Below are 14579 nucleotides of genomic sequence, written 5' to 3'. Positions count from 1 at the left end.
AGCATTGAAAAGTGAGATAGACAGCTCCACAATAATAGTAGGAGACTTCAACACACCACTTTCGGTGAAGGACAGAACATCCAGAAAGAAGCTCAGTAAAAGACACGGAAGATCTAAATGCCACAATCAACCAACTTGACCTCGTAGACATATACAGAACACTCCACCCAATAGCAACCAAGTATATTTTCTTTTCTAGAGCACATGGGAACATTCTCTAGAATAGACCACATATTAGGTTATAAAGCAAGCTTTATCAGAATTCAAAACATTGAAATATTACAAAGCATCTTCTCTGACCATAAGGCAATAAAGGTGGAAATCAATAACTGGAGAAGCAGGGAAAAGAAATCAAACACTTAGAAACTGAACAGTACCCTGCTCAAAAAAGACTGCATTATAGAAGACATTAAGGATGGAATAAAGAAATTCATAGAATCCAATAAGAATGAAAACACTTCCTATCAGGACCTTTGGGACACAGCAAAGCGGTGCTCAGAGGCCAATTTATATCAATAAACGCACGCATCTAAAAAGAAGAAAGAGCCAAAATAAAAGAATTATCCCTAGAACTTCAACAAATAGACAGAGACCAAGAAAAGAGACCCACAGGCACCGGAAGAAAACAAATAATAAAAATTAGAGCTGAACTAAATGAAATAGAAAATAGAAAAACAGTTGAAAGAATTAACAAGACTAAAAGCTGCTTTTTTGAAAAAATCAACAAAATTGATAAACCACTGGCCAAACTGACAAAAGAAAAACAGGAGATGAAGGAAATAACCCAAATAAGAAATGAGAGGGGCGATATTACACCAGACCCAACTGGAATTAAAACAATCATACCACATTACTATGAAAAACTATACTCAAACAAATTTGAAAACCTGGAAGAAATGGATGAATTCCTAGAAACACACTACCTACCTAAACTAACACAAACAGAGGTAGAACAACTAAATAGACCCATAACAAAAGAAGAGATTGAAAAGGTAATCAAAAAACTCCCAACAAAAAAAAAAAGCCCTGACCCAGACGGCTTCATTGCAGAGTTCTACCAATCTTACGGAGAAGAGTTAACACCACTACTACTAAAGGTATTTCAGAGCATTGAAAAGGATGGAATACTACCAAACTCATTCTATGAAGCCACCATATCCCTGATACCGAAACCAGGTAAAGACACCACATGAAAAGAAAACTATAGACCTATATTGCTCATGAATATAGATGCCAAAATCCTTAACAAAAATCTAACCAATGGAATTCAACAACATATCAAAAAAATAATTCACCATGACCAAGTGGGATTCATACCAGGTATGCAGGGATGGTTCAACATTAGAAAAACAATTAATGTAATCTACCACATGAATAAAACAAAAGACAAGAATCACATGATTTTATCAATTGATGCAGAAAACGCATTTGACAAAGTTCAACACTCATTCATGATAAAAACTCTCAACAAAATAGGATAGAAGGAAAATTTCTCAACATAATACAGGGCATTTATACAAAGCCAACAGCCAACATCACCCTAAATGGAGAGAGCCTGAAAACATTCCCATGGAGATCGGGAACCAGACAAGGATGCCCTTTATCACCAGTCTTAATCAACATTGTGCTGGAAGTCCCAGCTAGAGCAATTGAGCTAGATAAAGAAATAAAGGGCATCTAGATTGGCAATTGAGCTAGATAAAGAAATAAAGGGCATCTAGAAGTCAAAGTATCTCTATTTGCAGATGACATGATCTTCTACACAGAAAACCCTAAGGAATCCTCCAGAAAACTACTGAAACTAAGAGAAGAGTTCAGCAGAGTATCGGGATACAAGATAAACATACAAAAATCAGTTGGATTCCTCTACACCAACAAAAAGAACATTGAAGAGGAAATCACCAAATCAATGCCATTTACAGTAGCCCCAAGAAGATAAAATACTTAGGAATAAATCTTACCAGAGATGTAAAAGATTTATACAAAGATAACTACAGTACACTTCTGCAAGAAACCAAAAGAGACTTACATAAGTGGAAGAACATACCTTGCTCGTGGATAGGAAGACTTAACATTATAAAAATGTCTATTCTACCAAAAGCAATCTATACATTTAATGCAATTCCGATCCAAATCCCAACGACATTCTTTAATGAGATGGAGAGACAAATCACCATCTTCATATGGAAGGGAAAGAGGCCCCGGATAAATAAGGCATTAATGATAAAGAAGAACAAAGTGGGAGGCCTTACTTTACCTGATTTTAGAACCTATTATACCGCCACAGTAGTCAAAACAGCCTGGTACTGGTACAACAACAGATACATGGACCAATGGAACAGAATTGAGAATCCAGACATAAATCCATCCACATATGAGCAGCTGATATTCGACAAAGGCCCCAAAACAGTTAAATGGGGAAAAGACAGTCTTTTTAACAAATGGTGCTGGCATAACTGGATATCCATCTGCAAAAAAATGAAACAAGACCCATACCTCACTCCGTGCACAAAAACTAACTCAAAATGGATCAAAGACCTAAATATAAAATCTAAAACAATAAAGATCATGGAATAAAAAATAGGGACAACACTAGGAGCCCTAATACATGGCATAAACAGTATACAAAACATTATAAAGAATGTAGAAGAAAAACTAGGTAACTGGGAGCTCCTAAAAATCAAGCACCTATGCTCATCCAAAGACTTCACCAAAAGAGTAAAAAGACTACCTGCAGACTGGGAAAAAGTTTCTAGCTATGACATTTCTGATCAGCGCCTGATCTCTAAAATCTACATGATACTGCAGAAACTCAACTGCAAAAAGACAAATAACCCAATTAAAAAATGGGCAAAAGATATGAAGAGACATTTCACTAAAGTAGTCATTCAGGTAGCTAACAGATATATGAGGAAATGTTTATGATCATTAGCCATTAGAGAAATGCAGATCAAAACTACAATGAGATTTCATCACACTCCAACAAGGCTGGCATTAATCCAAAAAACACAAAATAATCAATGTTGGAGAGGCTGTGGAGAGACTGGAACACTTCTACACTGCTGGTGGGAATGTCAAATGGTACAACCACTTTGGAAATCAATTTGGCGCTTCCTTAAAAAGCTAGAAATAGAACTACCATACGATCCAGCAATCCCACTTCTTGGAATATATCCTAGAGAAATAAGAGCCTTTACACAAACAGATATATGCACACCCATGTTTATTGCAGCAGTGTTTACAATAGCAAAAAGATGGAAGCAACCAAGGTGCCCATCAACGGATGAATCAATAAACAAATTATGGTATATTCACGCAATGGAATCCTATGCATTGACAAAGCACAGTGAGGAATCTGTGAAACATTTCATAACATGGAGGAACCTGGAAGACATTATGCTGAGTGAAATGAGTCAGTTGCAAAAGGACAAATATTGCGTAAGACCACTATCATAAGACCTTGAGAAATAGTTTAAATTGAGAAAAAAACATTCTTTTGCGGTTACAAGAAGGGAGGGAGGGAGTGTGGGAAGGGGTATTCACTAATTAGAGAGTAGATAAGAACTACTTTAGGTGAAGGGAAAGACAGCACGCAATACAGAGGACTTCAGCACAATTGGACTAAACCAAAAGCAAAGAAGTTTCCTAAGTAAACTGAATTTTTTGAAGGCCAGCGTAGCAGGGGCAGGGATCTGGGGACCATGGTTTCAGGGAACACCTAAGTCAATTGGCATAATAAAATCTATTGAGAAAACATTCTGCATCCCACTTTGAAGAGTGGCGTCTGGGGTCCTAAACGCTAGCAAGCAGCCATCTAAGGTGCATCAATTGGTCTCAACCCACCTGGATCAAAGGAGAATGAAGAACACCAAGGGCACAAGGCAATTATGAGCCCAAGGGACAGAGAGGGCCACATGAACTGGAGACTACATCATCCTGAGACCAGAAGAATTAGATGGTGCCTGGCTACAACTGATGACTGCCCTAACAGGGTCTTTAAGATGAGAGAAATAATAGCATGGTTGTATGAAGATGGGAATAATCCAGCAGAGAAGGAAAACTTGATGATTTAGGAGAAAGAAGTGAGTCCTGCAACATCCTTGAGAAGGCAAAAGGGACTGGTGCCTAGTTCACTAGTGGCTGGAGAGTATTGGTCTTAATACAAGAACACAGTCAATTTATAGTGCCAGGCCGGAAGGCAGAGAGTATGGGCAAAGATGCTGGTGGGTAGATGTGGTAGCACAGTCTGTGGAATTTCCATTAAAGTAAAGCTCTGAGCACAGGTCTTCGCAAGACCCCTTTTCATTGTTCAGGATTCAACTCAAATGTCACTCCTTCTGAAAGAGCACTTCCTGCCCTCATCATTTTCTATTACAACATGCTGTTTTGCTTTCTTCACAGCGTTTATCTCAATCTTCTTTTTTTATATCTATGGAGTCCCTGGAGAGTGCAAACAGTTAACATGCTCAGCTGCTAACCAGATGGAGATGAACCAAGGTCCACCCAGAGGCACCTTGGAAGAAAGGCCTGGCGATCTACTTTTGAAAAATCAGCCGTTGAAAACACTGTGGAGATCAGTTTTACTCTGATACGCATGGAGTCGCAAAATCGACTTGATGCCAACTGGTATTTGTTTTGTTGGGTTCAAAGCTTCTCGAGCTTTATGAGCAGGAACTGTGTTAGTCTTTTCAGTTCTGAATCTCCAGTCCCTAAAGCAGAGCTTGGTACATGACAGGTGCTCAAAAAATCTTTACTGAACGATTGATTGAATGGATGAGAGGAGTGGACTGAAGTCTTGGCATTGCACCCATGAGGAAAGTGGCAAAATACTATCATTTTAATTGGCTAGGGATAAATAAGATTTGCCCAACTGAGGTGGAGGCCATAAGATAAACATGTCAGGGTTCTAGTGTCAAAACACATTATTTTTTTCTCTGCTATACACACCCAGCCGCCTCAGGAAAAGATTTATGTATCCTAGGCTGGAGGTGGGCGAGCAGGGCAGGCCCAGAGAAGGCCCAAGAACTGAGCAAACTGTTCTGAGCAGAGCATAGCTGAAGAATGTACACCGAACAGGGAAGGAAGTGAGCCAAGGAAGGGAGATGGACTGAGAGAAGCAGGGGTTCTATTTCCACACGGCACAATGAGGTCAGATATCTAGTGTGACACAGCTTAGACTGCAAGAGTAGGAAGTCGTGGTTAGAGGGCTTCCCTTTCTGAGCTAGGATGAGTCTTCCTGTGCCTTCCACTCTTGCCTGATTCAGTCAGATGGAAAATCCTAAGGCGTGTACTAAAATGCTATTAGAACTAACAAATTAGTTAAGCAAAGTTGCAGCATGCAAGATTAATATGTGAAAATAAATTGCATTTCTATACACTTGTAGTGAACAAACACTGAAATTAAGAAAAATCGCCATTTACAAAAGCATCAAAAATAATAAAATATTTAGTAATAAATTTAACAAAAGAAGCACAAAACGTATACTCTGAAAACTATAAAACATTGTTGAAAGAAATTAAAGACGAAAATAAATTGAAAAACATTCTACGTCCACAGACATTAATATCGGTAAGATGGCAATTCTCCCCAAATTGATCTACACGTTCAATGTAATCCTTATCAGAATCTCAGCTTGCTCCTTTTTAGAAATTGAGAAGCTGGTTTAAAATTCATATGGAATTGCAAGGGACCCAGAATGATGAAAGCAATCTTGAAAAAGAAGAACAAAGTAAGATTCACACTTCCTGATTTCAAAACTTATTGTGGAGAACAATAATAACTTATCTGCCACCGGTGACTCTGCTGGTATTTGAAATACTTGTGGCATAGCTTCCAGCATCATAGCAATACGAAAGCCACCAGAGAATGACAAACTGACATATAGGTGGTGGTATTAGTCATCAGGAAATTTGAATCAAAACCACAATGGAATACCACTTCATACCTATTAGGATGGCTATAATAAAAATCATCAGGTAGTAATGAGTGTTGGTGAGGTTGTGGAGGTATTGGAACCCTCACACACTGCTGCTGGGAAAGTGAACTGGTGCAGCTATGCTGGAAAATAAATTACCCAAATCTTACAATCTCAGTGCTAGAGCTGGGATCCCAAGCCAGGCTGTCTGACTACAGGATCAGTATATTTAATACTAATCTTTGCTCACGTCTTGGTCCTCAGGGTTGTCACTGTGCCCTGGCCAGGCCTTCGGGCATGGGTCCAGGTTTCAGGGCATGCTCAGTAGACACAAAGGGGGGAAGTGTTGCCTGATGAGACTTCCTTGTTTGGGTTGGAGGCCAATGCACAGCTGCTCCTGGAATAAAAAGGAAAACAGACAAATTTTTCATGTAGCTCTTTTCACCCAGGAGTCTAGGGGTGTGAAACTGTGAGGGCAGTTATAAAACGATAGCCCCTACTCCCACACTCTGGAAACTTACTTTATTTCTTGGCAAAACAGGCGAGTTACTAATTAATCCACATTCAACATTGTCCAGAGATTTCCTTTCCTTCCCAGTACATAGGAATTGGGAGAAGGACAAGGGAGGGGGAAGGGCAACTGGGAAAACAGTGTGGAAGTATCTTCTCAATTTCAGGACTGGACGTGGAGACTGTAAGGGAAGGAGCAACTTGGTCAAAGTGTCTCTGTTGAACATCTCTACTTCAGAAAGTTACTACTTAAGGAACAAGAAAGAAAAAAAAGTATGGGAGTTGTTCTTCAGATGAACTTTCTTCTCTTGAACCCAATTCTTATACCCTCTTGGATTCAAGAGACGAAGTTTCCAATCTCTTTGAAAAGGCAGCCTGTTGAATATCTGAGAATATTCAGGAGACTGGGTTGGGGTGGCCGGTGGACAACACTAACCAAGACTAGGGAAAAGTGGTGGAAGAGAACCCACCTCAGGATGAGGTCGCTAGAGAAAGGGCCAGATGTCAGAGAATCTAGCCTTAGGCACTTCCTCATTCCCACGGGAAGGATGAGTCATCCTGGCACTGACCAGGTAGAAAGGCCCCCGAATGTCCTGCAGGATCCTTCCTGTCATGGCCTCTCTTCCATTGCAAAATTTCTCAGAAGGGTGTGTGTGTGTGTGTGTGTGTGTGTGAGGGCTAGTAACCATAGTTTCAAGGGACATCTAAGTCAACTGGCATAACACAGTTCATAAAAAAATGTTCTACATCCTACTTTGCTGAGTAGTGTCTGGAATTTTAAAAGCTTATGAGTGGTCATCTAAGATATATCTATCAGTCCCATCCCATCCAGAGCAAAGGAGAATGAAGAAAACCAAAGGCACAAGGAAAATATTAGCCCAAAGGACTAATGGACCACATGAAACACAGCCTCCACCAGCCTAAGCCCAGAAGACATAGATGGTGCTTAGCTACCACCACCCACTGCTCTGACAGGGATCACAAAAGACAGTCCTGGACAAAGCGGGAGAAAAATGTAGAACAAAATTCAAAGTCATGAAAGGAGACCAGATTTACTGGTCTAACAGAGACTGGAGGACTATGACCCCGCACGCACATACTTCACTAACTCAGAACTGAAACCACTCCTGAAGCCCACGTTTCAAAGATTAGAGCCTATTAAACAAACAATAACATACATAAGGAACATGCTTTTTAGTTCGATCAAATATGTAAGAACGAATGGGCAACTCCTGTCCAAAAGCAAGACGAGAAGGTAGGAAAGGAAAGGAACTGGATGAATGGACACAAGGGAACCTGAAGTGGAAAGGGGCAGAGTGCCGTCACATTGTGGGGATTGCAACCAATGTCACAAAACAGTATGTGTATAAATTTTTGAATGAGAAACTAACTTGAGCTGTAAACTTTCACATAAGGTACACACACAAATTTCCCAGAAGGGAGTGAGGTGGGTGGTTGGGAGGAAGAGAGGTGGGACAGGGACCAAGGTTCATTAGAGGGAACAAAGTGATCTATCAGGAGGATTGTGTAACTCTTAAGGCTGCAAAAGAGTTTGGTCAGATCCACCCGTAGACCTGCACGCCAGCAGGTACCCCATTTTGGGAAAGAAGCTGAAGCCCCTCAGAGTGCTCCAAGGGTGCAGAGGCTACGCGGACCTGTCGATCATGGTGAGTGTGCGGCTTGGGACGAACTGACAAACCGAGAACCTAAGAGACTGTTCAGGCCACCCTGACCTCCCCTCTCTCCCCAGGAGCTCGCGCTCTGCCTGATGCTGCTGCTTCTGCTGCCGCTGCAGCTGCTGCACGCCTCGGAGGCCACGCCGGAGCCCTGCGAGCTGGACGATGAAGATTTCCACTGCGTCTGCAACTTCTCGGATCCAGAGCCCGACTGGTCCAATGGCTATCAATGTATGGCTGCAGTCGAGGTTAAGATTCGCGGTGGCGGCCACAGTCTTGAGAAGTTTCTAGAGATCGCCGATACGGACCCGCAGAGATACACTGATGTGGTCAAGGCTCTGCGAGTGCGGCGGCTCACCTTGGGCGCTGCCCGGGTTCCTGCCCGGCTCGTGTTCGCCCTCCTTCATGCGCTCGGTTACTCCCGTCTTAAGGAACTGACGCTCGAGGACCTGGAGGTAACCGGCACGTATCCGCCGCCGCCTCTGGAAGCCACCGGGCCTGCGCTCTCCGCTTTACGCCTCCGCAACGTGTCGTGGGCCACGGGGGGTGCCTGGCTGGCCCAGCTGCAACAGTGGCTCAAGCCGAACCTCAAAGTACTGAGCATTGCGCAAGCACACCCGCTTGCCTTTTCTTGCGAGCAGCTCCGCACCTTCCCGACTCTCACCACTTTAGACTTGTCAGACAACCCTGGACTGGGCGAGCGCGGGCTGGCCTCAGCCCTCTGTCCGCACAAGTTCCCGGCGCTCCAGGATCTGGGGCTGCGCAACACGGGGATGGAGACTCCGACCGGCGTGTGCGCGGTGCTGGCGGCGGCCGCTGTGCAGCCCCACCGCCTGGACCTCAGCCAGAACGCGCTGCGTTCCACCACAAACCCTGGCGCCTCTGGGTGCATCTGGCCCAGCGCACTGAGCTCTCTCAACCTATCGTTCGCTGGACTGCAGCAGGTGCCTAAGGGGCTGCCGGCCAAGCTCAGCGTACTGGATCTCAGCTGCAACCGACTGAACAGGGCGCCACGGCCAGAAGAACTGCCCCAGGTGGAAAACCTGATACTGGACGGGAATCCCTTCCTGGACCCTGGAGTCACCAAGCCCCATGAGGGCCCGCAGAACTCAGGAGTAACCGGAGTCTGTGGGCACTCGGCCCTGGTATAGGAAGGTCAGGCAGCCTGGCACTGCTCCAAGGGGCCTGAGGCTTGCCTAAGGCGCAGAGGAGAAAGATGAATGTTGAATGGGCTCATGTTGCCCTGGCTCTGAGGGAGCCCCGTAAAGAAGTCTCAACAAAACAAACTTCTGCCCCACTTTTATTAAAATCTTAACCAGTGAATTGGTGTCATTCATTCAGTAGACCTTTACTGGGTATGTGGTATGGCTGGGCCGGGAATCCATGGTACTTAGATTTTCTTAATTCTAACTCCCTAGTTACTTTAACCCTCTTCCCCAAGGAAAGAACTGCAGGAGCAGATGGGGAAGGGGTAAGGTCACCTTGCAAGGTTTGTGTGTGGGAAACAATGCTTGGTAAGTTTCTGCACAGTCAGGGCTTTCTGAGGAGAATCCTGTCACCTGGATTATTAATACATGTTTGAATGGGGAACATTCACAGAGGATACGGAACGCTTTCCCTCTGGTGCACTCCCAGAGCCATCTGTTCCCATTCAAGGGTAATAAAACCCAGAGCCATCTGCTTACACACTCACAGTCACATGTTTTTCTCTCTCTCCTCTTCCCTATCCACCAAGGGAGGAGGGGCAGCTGTACCACCTGTCCTATATAACCTCTGAGTTTCATAACTTCAGGGCTCTTCTCCTGAGGTGTAAATGCCCTCTCCACACACAGGTACCCTGGCTCCCAGTCTGGACTCAAATGTCAATATTCCAGTTAATGGTCAAGTGCTTTAGCCACTTGTACCACTCAGGGATTCCAGGAGACCAGTTAGGAGCATGTATTAATAATTCAGGTAAGACATGAGATTTGATAGACTCATTAAGTAGAGTGATGGTTGCTTAGAGCTTAGGAAGATGGGGAATGGGAAGTTTCTACTAATGAGGTACAGGGTTTCTTCTAGGGGTGATAAAAATGTTTTAAGATTAGTGGTGATGATTGCACAACTTTGCGAGTGTACTAAAAACCACTGAATTATACACTTTAAAAGGGTGAATTACATTACAATAAGGTTGTTATGAGTTGCCAAAACAGACAGAGAGAGATATGATGATGATGATGTTGGTTAGGTAAGGGTGGTAGCAGTTGAGGTGAGAAAAAGTGGCCAAATTATGTATATAATATGAAAGAAGTACCAAAGATTTTCTGGCTATTAAGAGGTAGGATGTAAATGAAAGAGGGTGTTCAAGGATGATTCTATGGTTTGGGGTTTAGGTCATAAGATTGGATGAGATCACTAAGGGAGTAAGTGTAGATTTATTTTAAGAGGTCTAAGATTGACACCGCAACATTAAGAAGTCACAAAAATGAGAAGGAATCAGTAAAGGACTTGACAAAGAAAGGTTTGTGAAACAGGAGAAAAACGAGAAAGCCAACTGAAGAAACTGACTCCCACAGAGAGGAAGGGATGTGGTTGGTCCGAGCTGCTGATAGGTCAAGATGAGGATAACAATGGACCACTAGACTGAATGATGCAAAAGTCAGAAGTGTCCTTCAGAAAAGCAGTTTTCATGAAGTGCTGAGGATAAAAGCCTAATTGGAGCAGTTTGAAGAGAATGGGAGGAGAAGAGTTTTAGAAAGTGAGTAAGGATAATACCTTCAAGGAGTTTTGCTTAAAAAGGATTAAGAAATTAGGGCATTTAGTGAGGTCAAGAAAGGGCTTTTAAGTTTGCTGGTCTTTAAGATGAGAGAAATAATAGCATGGTTGTATGAAGATGGGAATAATCCAGCAGAGAAGGAAAACTTGATGATTTAGGAGAAAGAAGTGAGTCCTGCAACATCCTTGAGAAGGCAAAAGGGACTGGTGCCTAGTTCACTAGTGGCTGGAGGGTATTGGTCTTAATACAAGAACACAGTCAATTTATAGTGCCAGGCCGGAAGGCAGAGAGTATGGGCAAAGATGCTGGTGGGTAGATGTGGTAGCACAGTCTGTGGAATTTCCATTAAAGTAAAGCTCTGAGCACAGGTCTTCGCAAGACCCCTTTTCATTGTTCAGGATTCAACTCAAATGTCACTCCTTCTGAAAGAGCACTTCCTGCCCTCATCATTTTCTATTACAACATGCTGTTTTGCTTTCTTCACAGCGTTTATCTCAATCTTCTTTTTTTATATCTATGGAGTCCCTGGAGAGTGCAAACAGTTAACATGCTCAGCTGCTAACCAGATGGAGATGAACCAAGGTCCACCCAGAGGCACCTTGGAAGAAAGGCCTGGCGATCTACTTTTGAAAAATCAGCCGTTGAAAACACTGTGGAGATCAGTTTTACTCTGATACGCATGGAGTCGCAAAATCGACTTGATGCCAACTGGTATTTGTTTTGTTGGGTTCAAAGCTTCTCGAGCTTTATGAGCAGGAACTGTGTTAGTCTTTTCAGTTCTGAATCTCCAGTCCCTAAAGCAGAGCTTGGTACATGACAGGTGCTCAAAAAATCTTTACTGAACGATTGATTGAATGGATGAGAGGAGTGGACTGAAGTCTTGGCATTGCACCCATGAGGAAAGTGGCAAAATACTATCATTTTAATTGGCTAGGGATAAATAAGATTTGCCCAACTGAGGTGGAGGCCATAAGATAAACATGTCAGGGTTCTAGTGTCAAAACACATTATTTTTTTCTCTGCTATACACACCCAGCCGCCTCAGGAAAAGATTTATGTATCCTAGGCTGGAGGTGGGCGAGCAGGGCAGGCCCAGAGAAGGCCCAAGAACTGAGCAAACTGTTCTGAGCAGAGCATAGCTGAAGAATGTACACCGAACAGGGAAGGAAGTGAGCCAAGGAAGGGAGATGGACTGAGAGAAGCAGGGGTTCTATTTCCACATGGCACAATGAGGTCAGATATCTAGTGTGACACAGCTTAGACTGCAAGAGTAGGAAGTCGTGGTTAGAGGGCTTCCCTTTCTGAGCTAGGATGAGTCTTCCTGTGCCTTCCACTCTTGCCTGATTCAGTCAGATGGAAAATCCTAAGGCGTGTACTAAAATGCTATTAGAACTAACAAATTAGTTAAGCAAAGTTGCAGCATGCAAGATTAATATGTGAAAATAAATTGCATTTCTATACACTTGAAGTGAACAAACACTGAAATTAAGAAAAATCGCCATTTACAAAAGCATCAAAAATAATAAAATATTTAGTAATAAATTTAACAAAAGAAGCACAAAACGTATACTCTGAAAACTATAAAACATTGTTGAAAGAAATTAAAGATGAAAATAAATTGAAAAACATTCTACGTCCACAGACATTAATATCGGTAAGATGGCAATTCTCCCCAAATTGATCTACACGTTCAATGTAATCCTTATCAGAATCTCAGCTTGCTCCTTTTTAGAAATTGAGAAGCTGGTTTAAAATTCATATGGAATTGCAAGGGACCCAGAATGATGAAAGCAATCTTGAAAAAGAAGAACAAAGTAAGATTCACACTTCCTGATTTCAAAACTTATTGTGGAGAACAATAATAACTTATCTGCCACCGGTGACTCTGCTGGTATTTGAAATACTTGTGGCATAGCTTCCAGCATCATAGCAATACGAAAGCCACCAGAGAATGACAAACTGACATATAGGTGGTGGTATTAGTCATCAGGAAATTTGAATCAAAACCACAATGGAATACCACTTCATACCTATTAGGATGGCTATAATAAAAATCATCAGGTAGTAATGAGTGTTGGTGAGGTTGTGGAGGTACTGGAACCCTCACACATTGCTGCTGGGAAAGTGAACTGGTGCAGCTATGCTGGAAAATAAATTACCATATGAGCCAGCATTTCCACTCCTTGGTACATTCCTAAAGGAATTTAAAACAGGTATTCAAACAAATACTTGTATACAAATGCTTATAGCAGTACTATTCACAATGGCCAAAAGGTGTAAACAACCCAAATATCCATCAACTGGTGAATGGATAAACAAAATGTGGTATGTCCATATAAAGGAATTGAAGTACTGATACCTGCTACAAGATGGATGAACCTTGAGAACATCGTGCTAAGTGAAAGAGGCCAGTCACAAAAGACTACAAAGTATGTGATTCCACTTAGATGTACAGAATAGGTCAATCTACAGAGAGGGAGAGTGGATTAGTGGTTGCTTAGGAATGGGGGACTATCTGGGGTGATAGCTAACAGCTACACGTTTTATTTATGAAATGATGAAAATGTTCTAAAATTGTAGCAATAGTTTCTCATATCTGACTAAAAAACATTGAATTGTACATTTTAAATGGGTAAATTGTATCTATGTGAATTATATCTCAATAGAGCTGTTATTAAAAAAAAAGAGTGCTTGTCTTTTAGAGATACATGCTGAAATAGTTATGGATGAAATAATAGGCTGTCTGGTATCGGCTTCAAAATAATCCATTTGGGGTGTGGAGGGGAAACATAAGACTAGCCCTAAGTTGATAATTGCTGAAGCTGAATACCTGGAGGCTCATTATGCTATTCTCTCCACTATTATGTATGTCTGAAATTTTTCATTGTAAAAAAAAAAAGAAAAAGAATTCCATGCAAAATCCTGACTCTTTCAGAATAGAGGGGACTGACATCTCCCTTGGTAACTTATTGTCCAGAGGCCTGTCCCAGAGGAGCCCTCCGGTTAGGGGCATGAATTATTGAGGGGAATCTGTGAGAGCTGGTAGCCATGGAGTGTGGAGAGCTAGTGAGCACAGGGGCTGGTTAGGGCTAGGGTGGCTCAGCTCTCCTGGCACTCACTGCCTCTCCCAGTCCATAGGCCATGCTGACGGTGGTGGTGGAAGTGGAGCTAGGGTGGGGAGCAGGTGAGAAGTCCCCCTCTCACACATTCATATTCTAGGTATTGCATCCTGGGAAAGCCTGTTGGGAGGGGGGAAGGCTAGGCCAGCTTATACTGGGAAACTGAGGCAAATGTTGGGGGCAGAATTTAGGAGTCCTGAGAGCCCAATTTCCCTCACAAGAGGTGATATGGAATCCGCCTGTCTCAGGCCCTGAGGAGACCTGTCACCCCACAATTCTTCTGGAGGAACCCACAGGCCTTCGCCTGCTTCAGTCAGGCACCCTGGAGTCTCAGGTAGAGATGGGATGGGGTAAGGGTGGGTACAGGGGAAGATGGGGATGACACTGCTGACCCCATCCTTTCATATAGGAACAATGCCTCACCTTTGACAGAGTCCTGGGCCCCAATGCTGCTCAGGTAGGGAAGTAAGATAGGGGCCTGGAGGGGGATGGTAGCCCTCAGCCCCCTGGATACTCGTGTCCTGACAGCCGTCCGAGGGCAGGATGGGACAGAGCACCAGAGGCAGGGGTACGTGTCTGGGTCTCCTTGCAGGAGGCTGAGCAG

The 14579-nt window shown here is 43.0% G+C and overlaps 2 protein-coding genes across 7 annotated transcripts in view; one reads left to right on the top strand and one right to left on the bottom strand.

Moving 5' to 3' along the window:
• The window catches only part of LOC126070045 (probable UDP-sugar transporter protein SLC35A4), a 35923-nt gene that overhangs the window by 8615 nt on the left and 12729 nt on the right, over positions 1 to 14579 (bottom strand). For 4 of the 6 annotated variants that reach the window (XM_049873824.1, XM_049873823.1, XM_049873825.1 and 1 more), the window contains exon 2: positions 6166 to 6312. The gene's annotated coding sequence lies outside the window, so the exon portion shown is untranslated. Of the gene's footprint in view, positions 1 to 6165; positions 6313 to 6436; positions 6608 to 8459; positions 8548 to 14579 lie in introns of those variants that run through there. The other 2 variants (XR_007516114.1, XR_007516113.1) reach the window with 2 other exon arrangements.
• LOC126070044 (monocyte differentiation antigen CD14-like) lies at positions 8008 to 9416 on the top strand. The gene is made up of 2 exons (XM_049873822.1): positions 8008 to 8092; positions 8176 to 9416. Exons 1-2 carry the CDS (start codon positions 8090 to 8092, stop codon positions 9250 to 9252), a joined length of 1080 nt encoding a protein of 359 aa, XP_049729779.1. The 5' UTR covers positions 8008 to 8089; the 3' UTR covers positions 9253 to 9416.

This window comes from Elephas maximus, chromosome 2 (genome assembly GCF_024166365.1).
Source record: "Elephas maximus indicus isolate mEleMax1 chromosome 2, mEleMax1 primary haplotype, whole genome shotgun sequence".
Classification (NCBI taxonomy): Eukaryota; Metazoa; Chordata; class Mammalia; order Proboscidea; family Elephantidae; genus Elephas; species Elephas maximus.
Note: the sequence above shows the minus strand (reverse complement) of the source record. Positions and strands in the feature narration are given on the sequence as shown.